Consider the following 12,622-nt stretch of genomic DNA (forward strand, 5'->3'; position numbering starts at 1 on the left):
TGAAATGAGCCTGTAATAACAGGGCATTTTATTTTAAATTGAATCCAAAATCATATGCAATATGTCATATTGGAATGTTGTGGGCTTTTATTTTGAAACTCCACATCAGAATGTTCCGAAACTTCTTGGTGACCCTATGGGTCGTGAACTATAACCATGAAGTGAAATGAGCCTGGAAATAACAGGGCATTTCCTTTAAATTGAATCCAAAATCATGTGATATTCTCACATTGGATATCTTGGTTGCTTTTATTTGAAACTCCACATCAGAATGTTCTGAAACTTTTGGGTGACCCTATGGGGTCTTGAACTATAACCTGAAGTGAAATGAGCCTGGAATAACAGGGCATTTACTTTTAAATTGAATCCAAAATCATGTGATATGTCTCACATTGGATATCTTGGTTGGCTTTTATTTTGAAACTCCACATCAGAATGTTCTGAAACTTCTTGGGTGACCCTATGGGGTCTTGAACTATAACCATCAAGTGAAATGAGCCTGAAATAACAGCATTTACTTTTAAATGAATCCAAAATCATGTGATATGTCTCACATTGGAATCTTGGTTGGCTTTTATTTTGAAACTCCACATCAGAATGTTCTGAAACTTCTTGCGTGACCCCATGAGGTCTTGAACTATAACCATCAAGTGAAATGAGCCTGGAATAACAGGGCATTTTCCTTTAAATTGAATCCAAAATCATATGTAATATGTCTCATATTGGAATTTTTGGTGGGCTTTTATTTTGAAACTCCACCTAAGAATGTTCTGAAACCTTTTTGCGTGACCCCCTGGGGTCGTGAACTATAACCCTGAAGTGAATGAGCCTGGAATAACAGGGCATTTACTTTAAATGAATCCAAAATCATATGATATGTCTCACATTGGATTTTTTGGTTGGCTTTTATTTTGAAACTCCACATCAGAATGTTCTGAAACTTCTTAGGTGACCCTATGGGGTCTTGAACTATAACCATCAAGTGAAATGAGCCTGAAATAACAGGGCATTTACTTTTAAATTGAATCCAAAATCACGTGATATGTCTCACATTGGATATCTTGGTTGGCTTTTATTTTGAAAATCCACATCAGAATGTTCTGAAACCTCTTGCCTGACCCCATGGGGTCGTGAACTATAACCCTGAAGTGAAATGAGCCTGGAATAACAGGGCATTTTCCTTTAAATTGAATCCAAAATCATATGTAATATGTCTCATATTGGAATTTTTGGTGGGCTTTTATTTTGAAACTCCACCTAAGAATGTTCTGAAACCTTTTGCGTGACCCCATGGGGTCGTGAACTATAACCCTGAAGTGAAATGAGCCTGGAATAACAGGGCATTTACTTTTAAATTGAATCCAAAATCATGTGATATGTCTCACATTGGATATCTTGGTTGGCTTTTATTTTGAAACTCCACATCAGATGTCTGCAACTTCTTAGGTGACCTATGGGGTCTTGAACTATAACCATCAAGTGAAATGAGCCTGAAATAACAGAGCATTTTCCTTTAAATCGAATCCAAAATCATATGTAATATGTCTCATATTGGAATTTTTGGTGGGCTTTTATTTTGAAACTCCACCTAAGAATGTTCTGAAACCTTTTGCGTGACCCCATGGGGTCGTGAACTATAACCCTGAAGTGAAAGCCTGGAATAACAGGGATTTCCTTTTAAATTGAATCCAAAATCAATGTAATATGGTCTCATTGGATTTGGTGGGCTTTTATTTTGAAACTCCACAAGAATGTTCTGAAACCTTTTGCGTGACCCATGGGGTCGTGAACTATAACCCTGAAGTGAAATGAGCCTGGAATAACAGGCATTTTTTTAAATTGAATCCAAAATCATGTGATATGTCTCACATTGGATATCTTGGTTGGCTTTTATTTTGAAACTCCACATCAGAATGTTCTGAAACTTCTTAGGTGACCCTATGGGGTCTTGAACTATAACCATCAAGTGAAATGAGCCTGAAATAACAGAGCATTTTCCTTTAAATTGAATCCAAATCAATGATATGTCTCATATTGGAATTTGGTGGGCTTTTATTTTGAAACTCCACAAGAATGTTCTGAAACTTTTGCGTGACCCCATGGGGTCGTGAACTATAACCTGAAGTGAAATGAGCCTGGAATAACAGGGCATTTTCCTTTAAATTGAATCCAAAATCATATGTAATATGTCTCATATTGGAATTTTGGTGGCTTTTATTTTGAAACTCCACAAGAATGTTCTGAAACCTTTTGCGTGACCCCATGGGGTCGTGAACTATAACCTGAAGTGAAATGAGCCTGGAAAACCAGGGCATTTACTTTTAAATTGAATCCAAAATCATGATATGTCTCACATTGGATATCTTGGTTGGCTTTTATTTTGAAACTCCACATCAGAATGTTCTGAAAACTTCTTGCGTGACCCCATGGGGTCGTGAACATAACCTGAAGTGAAATGAGCCTGGAATAAACAGGGCATTTTCCTTGAAATTGAATCCAAAATCATATGTAATATGTCTCATATTGGAATTTTTGGTGGGCTTTTTTTGAAAACTCCACCTAAGAATGTTTCTGAAACCTTTTGCGTGACCCATGGGGTCGTGAACTATAACCCTGAAGTGAAATGAGCCTGGAATAACAGGGCATTTACTTTTAAATTGAATCCAAAATCATGTGATATTTCTCACATTGGATATCTTGGTTGGCTTTATTTTGAAACTCCACATCAGAATGTTCTGAAACTTCTTAGGTGACCCTATGGGGTCTTGAACTATAACCATCAAGTGAAATGAGCCTGAAATAACAGAGCATTTTCCTTTAAATCGAATCCAAAATCATATGTAATATGTCTCATATTGGAATTTTGGTGGCTTTTTATTTGAAACTCCACCTAAGAATGTTCTGAAAACACTTTTGCGTGACCCATGGGGTCGTGAACTATAACCCTGAAGGTGAAATGAGCCTGGAATAACAGGGCATTTCCCTTGAAATTGAATCCAAAATCATATGTAATATGTCTCATATTGGACATTTTGGTGGGCTTTTATTTTGAAACTCCACCTAAGAATGTTCTGAAACCTTTTGCGTGACCCCATGGGTCGTGAACTATAACCTGAAGTGAAATGAGCCTGGAATAACAGGGCATTTACTTTTAATGAATCCAAAATCATGTGATATGTCTCACATTGGATATCTTGGTTGGCTTTTATTTTGAAACTCCACATCAGAATGTTCTGAAACTTCTTAGGTGACCCTATGGGGTCTTGAACTATAACCATCAAGTGAAATGAGCCTGAAATAACAGGCATTTACTTTTAAATTGAATCCAAAATCACGTGATATGTCTCACATTGGATATCTTGGTGGCTTTTATTTGAAACTCCACATCAGAATTTCTGAACTTCTTGCGTGACCCCATGGGGTCGTGAACTATAACCCTGAAGTGAATGAGCCTGGAATAACAGGGCATTTTCTTTAAATTGAATCCAAAATCATATGTAATATGTCTCATATTGGAATTTTTGGTGGGCTTTTATTTTGAAACTCCACCTAAGAATGTTCTGAAACCTTTTGCGTGACCCCATGGGGTCGTGAACTATAACCCTGAAGTGAAATGAGCCTGGAATAACAGGGCATTTACTTTTAAATTGAATCCAAAATCATGTGATATGTCTCACATTGGATATCTTGGTTGGCTTTTATTTGAAACTCCACATCAGAATGTTCTGAAACTTCTTAGGTGACCTATGGGGTCTTGAACTATAACCATCAAGTGAAATGAGCCTGAAATAACAGAGCATTTTCCTTTAAATCGAATCCAAAATCATATGTAATATGTCTCATATTGGAATTTTTGGTGGGCTTTTATTTTGAAACTCCACTAAGAATGTCTGAAACCTTTTGCGTGACCCCATGGGTCGTGAACTATAACCCTGAAGTGAAATGAGCCTGGAATAACAGGGCATTTTCCTTTAAATGAATCCAAAATCATATGTAATATGTCTCATATTGGAATTTTTGGTGGGCTTTTATTTTGAAACTCCACCTAAGAATGTTCTGAAACCTTTTGCGTGACCCCATGGGGTCGTGAACTATAACCCTGAAGTGAAATGAGCCTGGAATAACAGGGCATTTACTTTTTAAATTGAATCCAAATCATGTGATATGTCTCACATTGGATATCTTGGTTGGCTTTTATTTTGAAACTCCACATCAGAATGTTCTGAAACTTCTTAGGTGACCCTATGGGGTCTTGAACTATAACCATCAAGTGAAATGAGCCTGAAATAACAGAGCATTTTCCTTTAAATCGAATCCAAAATCATATGTAATATGTCTCATATTGGAATTTTTGGTGGCTTTTATTTTGAAACTCCACTAAGAATGTTTCTGAAACCTTTTGCGTGACCCCATGGGGTCGTGAACTATAACCCTGAAGTGAAATGAGCCTGGAATAACAGGGCATTTTCCTTTAAATTGAATCCAAAATCATATGTAATGTCTCATATTGGAATTTTTGGTGGGCTTTTATTTGAAACTCCACCTAGAATGTTCTGAAACCTTTTGCGTGACCCCATGGGGTCGTGAACTATAACCTGAAGTGAAATGAGCCTGAATAACAGGGCATTTTACTTTAAATTGAATCCAAAATCATTGTGAATATGTCTCACATTGGATATCTTGGTTGGCTTTTATTTTGAAATCCACATCAGAATGTTCTGAAACTTCTTAGGTGACCCTATGGGTCTTGAACTATAACCTCAAGTGAACTGAGCCTGAAATAACAGAGGCATTTTCCTTAAATCGAATCCAAATCATATGTAATGTCTCATTTGGATTTTTGGTGGGCTTTTATTTTGAAACTCCACCTAAGAATGTTCTGAACTTTTGCGTGACCCATGGGGTCGTGAACTATAACCCTGAGTGAAATGAGCTGGAATAACAGGCATTTCCTTTAAATTGAATCCAAAATCATATGTATATGTCTCATATTGGAATTTTTGGTGGGCTTTTATTTTGAAACTCCACCTAAGAATGTTCTGAAACCTTTTGCGGACCCCATGGGGTCGTGAACTATAACCCTGAAGTGAAATGAGCCTGGAATAAAAGGGCATTTACTTTTAAATTGAATCCAAAATCATGTGATATGTCTCACATTGATATCTTGGTTGGCTTTTATTTTGAACTCCACATCAGAATGTTCTGAAACTTCTTAGGTGACCCTATGGGGTCTTGAACTATAACCATCAAGTGAAATGAGCCTGAAATAACAGGCATTTTCCTTAAATCGAATCCAAAATCATATGTATATGTCTCATATTGGAATTTTTGGTGGGCTTTTATTTTGAAACTCCACCTAAGAATGTTCTGAAACCTTTTGCGTGACCCATGGGTCGTGAACTATAACCCTGAAGTGAAATGAGCCTGGAATAACAGGGCATTTTCCTTTAAATTGAATCCAAATCATATGTATATGTCTCATATTGGAATTTTGGTGGCTTTTATTTTGAAACTCCACTAAGAATGTTCTGAAACCTTTTGCGTGACCCCATGGGTCGTGAACTATAACCTGAAGTGAAATGAGCCTGGAATAACAGGGCATTTACTTTTAAATTGAATCCAAAATCATGTGATATGTCTCACATTGGATATCTTGGTTGGCTTTTATTTTGAAACTCCACATCAGAATGTTCTGAAACTTCTAGGTGACCCATGGGGTCTTGAACTATAACCATCAAGTGAAATGAGCCTGAAATAACAGAGCATTTTCCTTTAAATCGAATCCAAAATCATATGTAATATGTCTCATATTGGAATTTTTGGTGGGCTTTATTTTGAAACTCCACTAAGAATGTTCTGAAACCTTTTGCGTGACCCATGGGGTCGTGAAACTATAACCCTGAAGTGAAATGAGCTGGAATAACGGCATTTTCCTTGAAATTGAATCCAAAATCATATGTAATATGTCTCATATTGGAATTTTTGGTGGGCTTTTATTTTGAAACTCAACATCAGAATGTTCTGAAACTTCTTAGGTGACCCTATGGGTCTTGAACTATAACCATCAAGTGAAATGAGCCTGAAATAACAGGGCATTTACTTTTAAATTGAATCCAAAATCACGTGATATGTCTCACATTGGATATCTTGGTTGGCTTTTACTTTGAAAATCCACATCAGAATGTTCTGAAACCTCTTGCCTGACCCCATGGGGTCGTGAACTATAACCCTGAAGTGAAATGAGCCTGGAATGACAGGGCATTTTCCTTTTAAATTGAATCCAAAATCATATGTAATATGTCTCATATTGGATTTTTGGTGGGCTTTTATTTTGAAACTCCACAAGAATGTTCTGAAACCTTTTGCGTGACCCCATGGGGTCGTGAACTATAACCCTGAAGTGAAATGAGCTGGAATAACAGGCATTTCCTTTAAATTGAATCCAAAATCATATGTAATATGTCTCATATTGGAATTTTGGTGGGCTTTTATTTTGAAACCCACATCAGAATGTTCTGAAACTTCTTAGGTGACCCTATGGGGTCTTGAACTATAACCATCAAGTGAAATGAGCCTGAAATAACAGGGCATTTACTTTTAAATTGAATCCAAAATCACGTGATAGTCTCACATTGGATATCTTGGTTGGCTTTTACTTTGAAAATCCACATCAGAATGTTCTGAAACCTCTTGCCTGACCCCATGGGGTCGTGAACTATAACCCTGAAGTGAAATGAGCCTGGAATAACAGGGCATTTTCCTTTAAATTGAATCCAAAATCATATGTAATATGTCTCATATTGGAATTTTTGGTGGGCTTTTATTTTGAAACTCCACCTAAGAATGTTCTGAAACCTTTTGCGTGACCCCATGGGGTCGTGAACTATAACCCTGAAGTGAAATGAGCTGGAATAACAGGGCATTTTCCTTGAAATTGAATCCAAAATCATATGTAATATGTCTCATATTGGAATTTTTGGTGGGCTTTTATTTTGAAACTCCACATCAGAATGTTCTGAAACTTCTTGGGTGACCCTATGGGTCTTGAACTATAACCATCAAGTGAAATGAGCCTGAAATAACAGGGCATTTACTTTTAAATTGAATCCAAATCATGTGATATGTCTCACATTGGATATCTTGGTTGGCTTTTACTTTGAAAATCCACATCAGAATGTTCTGAAACCTCTTGCCTGACCCCATGGGGTCGTGAACTATAACCCTGAAGTGAAATGAGCCTGGAATGACAGGGAATTTTCTTTTAAATTGAATCCAAATTCATATGTAATGTGTCTCATATTGTAATGTTTGGTGGGCTTTTATTTTGAAAGTAAATACCACAACGGCCGTACACTTCCTTTGAAAGTATTTGCTTTTATTGACTGTCTTTTTGTATGTACCCGACGAATGCTTTTACTTTAAACTAGTTCTGAGACGCTATTACCGTAATGGCTAGTATATACAGGTACGGCAAAAAACTGGGTCGGCTTGCTTGACCGCCGATCTCGATGAGTCGGCTGGCATGACCGCAGTAATATAATGGATATAATATGGACACATAAGACAATCAATATTCGGTATTTGTAATGGATTTATTGTACAAATTCCCTGAAAAGATGCACGTCCCAGGATGAATTGAAAAGCTCCCGTAAGGGCTGAGATCAGCTGATTTGGAACGGAGCAACAGCTGTTCGCTTTCACGGGGAAAAACGAAGGAACTTCAACCTACTTAGGCCTACTAATTAACGTTCAAAAGCTATTAAATCTTCAACAAAATATGCAGATACTGTCAAAATCGGTTCCAGGGAGTATATAAGGATTATTAATGTTGTTTTTGATGGTGTTTTTTTCTGGAACGAGTATTCGAATATTCGCTCGTAAAAACCAACGAGTATTCGAAGCCTGAAAAATGGCATTCGGGCCAGCCCTATGAAGATCATATTCGAACAATAAAAGTTGAAAACCACAGTTTGTGTTTTGGCTTGTTTTGCAAAACGGCGTTGGAAACACCAGGGTATTGGCTCGGGATATGTAGGCCTAATACTAATACACACACAGGACAAAGAACAGTGTTGGCAATTTAACACTTATCTTGACATCAACAAAGTTTACCAGACAAACAATGCCAGACTGTAAAGGGGGTACGAAATGAAAGGAGGTACTGAGCATCAGCCTTTTGAAGACGAGCAAGGGCTGCTGGTAGCATACGTTATGCTGCATTAAAAAAAGAAGAAAAATACAAGCACCCAGAGGAGAAATGCATCTGCCAAATCCTGACCACCAAAACACTTGCGAAGGACCAATGTAGACTTCACTCGTTACAACATCATAAGAAAATTGTCCGCAAATAAAATCCCCTTCAGTTTAGGATAATCACACATGTTATGCGAGAACATATTTATGTCAGGATAGGCCTACCGGGCTACAAGTCGTCACATATCTCAAATCAGACAAAACCAACTATAACCACATTGGCATAGCAATCGCACCGTGTGTAGCTGCTACTAGCTGCAATCTATGGAGCACCAACCAGAATCAGATCACAATCGCTCAGGACCGTGGGTAACCTTTGGCCAGGTCATCAGGATTCACGAGCAAACAGAACCAGCAGCAAAGTTTACGTAAACCAATTTCTTACCTTATGTGGCCCTCCACATGCAGGTTAGATGACGTATCCATATCGACGTATCCAAAAGGACCGGCTATTATCTGAATAAAAATGTCAATTTTGGCTGTCTGTCTTGAAACTTCTCCAGTGCGTTCACACCAAACGCAACGGGACGACAAGATCCCATACAAAGTGAACGTATAGACGCGTATCGGGCGAATTTTTTTGATTTGTCGCGCCACACTTTCGCCGTGCACAGGCGAGCGCGTTCACGAGGATTTGTGGCGCGACAAATTTAAACTTTGACACGAATTTCGCGTGATGACAGCCAATCAGCGTTCAACAGCGTGGCCACTGAGTGACATGTCTAACGTAACAGCCAATCAGCGTTCAACCGTCAAACTCAGCAAAATGCAGTCCGGGGTGTACTGCAGCATGGAGGAGAAAGTGATTGTTGCCGTTTGCGACTCTCGGAGCTCTATATATAATAGTATATAATATAATATAATTGTATATATAATATCACGGCCAAAAGCTCTGTGTGCCTCCGGATGGCCGTAGCGCGGGGAGCTCATAGGGATTGGGCTTCTCGGTAGTCGGGGTTTGTTTACCGGCGTTGCTATGGGTTCCGGTCTTGTGTTTTCCAACGGTTTATTAGGTAGGCCTATCTAAAATAAATTATGTCTTCGAGCGCGCCTATGGCATGATTTTAGACTCGACGATTTCGGTTGAGTATGTGGGGATTTTTTCAGTCGCTATTGGTTTGCACATTTTTTAAAACTGGTGGGGACAAAATTCGTATTTCAAATAGTGGGGGGGACATGTCCCCCCCGTCCCCCCCCTAATCCACGCTTGCTGTCTGCGTGGAGAGTTGAGGAGCCAAAAGATCCAATTAAATAGGGTATGGGGCATGAGTCCCTGATTGGGAACTCTGGTCAGGACTCTGGGGGCTTCTGCTCCTACTCTTGCGACGAGTGCCATGGGATGTAAAGGGGACCACAGGGAGTAAGGGCCTCGGTTTAGCGGGTCATATCATCCAGTCCTGAACTCTCCTCCCTCCTTTGTTGGAGCCCACCTTTTCATCCAGCATCTGCCTCCGTTGATGTGGAGAGTAAAACGCTTCAACTCTAACAAGAGGAGAGATCAGGAAACCACAGAATATAGCTTAAGACTTTCATTTAGGACTTTAACAAGGTAATACAAAAGCTGTCCGTCTTTATATTCTCGCTTTTCTTCCTCCCAAGAGCTCCAATAAAGGGTTGTTATTGTCAAGGCCTAAACATGGCCTCATCACCAACCTCCATTATCTGTGGCATTCTGGGATTTGTGTCTGATCATCTCGCCTCGGTGATCAACTTATCAATGGCCTTGTCTGAACACCATCTTCGTTCCTGCATGTGCCATTCACATATCTTGCTATTAAAGCCTTGTAGATAACTGTGCAGACTGTTAGGATACCAACAAACTGTATAGATACTTGTGTCACAGAACATCGGATTACCTTTCTAAGAAGCGAGAGTCTCTTCAGAAGACTCATTGTTGCCAGATTGGGCGGGAAATATGGCCCAATCTGGCAACCCTGAAGACTCAGTGTTTTTCCAACACATTTTTACATTCACTCACCATATAAGGCAAGATATTGATTATAATCCTTCCAAGGGTTTTGTCAAAGCAAATCCTCCCTCATCGTCTCCCCCCCCCCCATCTCCAGGTGGCCTCAGTCGCCGTGCACCCCAACTACGACCCCCTGATCCTGGACTCTGACCTGGCCGTGCTCCGGCTGCTGGACAAGGCCCGGATCGGGGAGCAGACCCTGCCTCTGTGCCTCCCGGACGCCCTTGTACCCCCCGTGTCGGGGGTCCCCCGGGAGGGCCTGGTCACGGGCTGGTCCCCTCTGCCCGACCCGTCCATGGGGGTGGAGGAGCGGGCCCGGGTGGGGCTGGTGCGCCTGGCCGACGTGGTGCCCTGCGAGCAGCAGTACGCCCGCAACGGCGCCCCCGTCAGCGTCTCGGACAACATGCTGTGCGCCAGCCACAAGCCCGACTACGGCGCGTCCAACATCTGCCCCTCCGACACCGGCGGGATCCTGGTCCTGCCCGGGGCCCCCACCTCCGGGGACCCAGCGGAGGGCCAGGCCCCGTGGCGGCTGATGGGCCTGGTGAGCTTCGGGTACGAGCAGGGGGAGTGTGACCCGGCACTCTACACTGTGTACACGCACGTGGCCCACTTCAAGGACTGGATCGAGGGCCTCATGAGATAAACCTATCGCCCTCCTGGCAGGCTCCCCTCCTCCTCCCTTCTTCTCTAAAACGCTGGGCCTGTGCTCACCCCTGCAAACTCTCACCGTCTCCTTAGTGTCTCTTTCTCACTGTCTCTCTCTCACTGTGGCTTCACTGCCTCTTTCTCACTGTTTCTCTCATACTGTCTCTTCACTGTCTCTCTCACTGGCTCCTCAGAGTCTCTCTCTCAGCGTCTCTCCACTTTCTCTCTCACACTGCTTGAAACGAGGAGGCGGTGTCTGCATTAGTTCCATCTGGAGCCGTGATACTTCAACCGTCACTTGGACAGGCACCAAACGTTAGCGGAAGAAAGACTTGAGAATCTGTCGATCGGCTGCTGCTGGTCGACAATGTACTGGCTGTTATGTATATAGGATGCACTGTATTATTCTTAACTCATAGGATTCAGAGATGTACATATTGTATTAAAGGATAAGTCTTTGTGTTTAATTAAAGGTGATGCCGTTGTAAAGACTGTAACGAATCTGCCATTAATTAAGATAAGGTTACGTCGATAACCTTAGGTAATTTGGTGGTCAAACATTTTCATTAAATGTAGGATGGGGTCCGCTTGTGAGGCTTATAAATAGTACGCTATTTACATTACATATTAGTCACAAAACCCTGGCACGCCACCCTCAATTAGCATGAGCTAAAATGACATGTTATCCATGACAGAGAAATGCAATTACAATACCCATTAAAAGAAAATCCCTCAGCAAATGCATTATTTAAGAATGAATTGCTCTTCTGTGCGCAAATTAAATTCCTGGCTTGAACTAATGCCTCGTTTATTATTTAGAAGGGCGTTTACACTGATGTGGAAATATTCTCGTCTCTTGACGCACCACTAGGGGGCCCTATAGAAACAAATTATTATCAATCTCCAGCCCTGTTCAGAGGCTTGATTATGTTTTAATCGGACTATCGTATCTGACATCGGTTGTAATGAGTTAAATGCTTCATCATCACACGAAAGGACGCATATAACCTACCGACGTCACAGGCTATACTGCTTTTCTAACAGCAGGGCTTTTAATGTTATTGTGTGTTTTTGAGTATTATTTATACATGTTTTGATTGAATTGAATTATTGCCTCCCGTTTTTCATCCCCTCACATTAAACTGAAAGTTCACCTACATATATGCATGCATGCATGCGTAACGGTCCTGCGTGCAGCCGTGCCAACTCTCAAGCGAGCGTCCGGTTGCCAGGAGACCTGCGACGCCTCGCGAGGTGCAGTCCCGTGCTGCTCGTAGTCTGGAATACACCACACGGTGGCATGCAGCCCGACACACTAATTGATATCTCGCCGTGGTGGAAAGGGAAAAGTGCTGCTTGGGGGATCATTATGTGAATTGGGTAATCTCCCCCGTGCTTGGATCCGAGTTGCCTATGAATTTTACCCCACACCGGTCATTTAGGGTAGAGACAAATTGGGAGAACGAGCCATTGCCTGTAGCTGTGTGTGCGTGTTTGTGTGTGTGTGTGTGTGTGTGTGTGTGTGTGTGTGTGTGTGTGTGTGTGTGTGTGTGTGTGTGTGTGTGTGTGTGTGTGTGTGTGTGTGTGTGTGCGCGCGTGTGTGTGTGTGATTGTGTGTTTGCGTTTGTGAGAGAGTGTGAGTGTGTTCTCTACCGGCTCCAGACATCCTCAGAGACGGTGAGAAGCAGATGCATTGCTGATGGACTGCCAGCTAGACTGATAGACGGGTGAATTTATGTTAAAGTCGTTGAA

The 12,622-nt window shown here is 41.2% G+C and overlaps 1 protein-coding gene across 1 annotated transcript in view; it reads left to right on the top strand.

Annotated features, from left to right (window-relative positions):
- Positions 1-11,656, top strand: part of pamr1b (peptidase domain containing associated with muscle regeneration 1b) — a 55,600-nt gene extending 43,944 nt beyond the window's left edge. Inside the window, exon 21 of the mRNA XM_056598762.1 lies at positions 10,320-11,656. Within this exon, the coding sequence (XP_056454737.1) occupies positions 10,320-10,868 (549 nt within the window). The 3' untranslated portion in view covers positions 10,869-11,656. The remainder of the gene's footprint in view (positions 1-10,319) is intronic.
- The last annotated feature ends 966 nt before the right edge of the window (positions 11,657-12,622 follow it).

Source organism: Gadus chalcogrammus, chromosome 9 (genome assembly GCF_026213295.1).
Source record: "Gadus chalcogrammus isolate NIFS_2021 chromosome 9, NIFS_Gcha_1.0, whole genome shotgun sequence".
NCBI lineage: Eukaryota > Metazoa > Chordata > Actinopteri > Gadiformes > Gadidae > Gadus > Gadus chalcogrammus.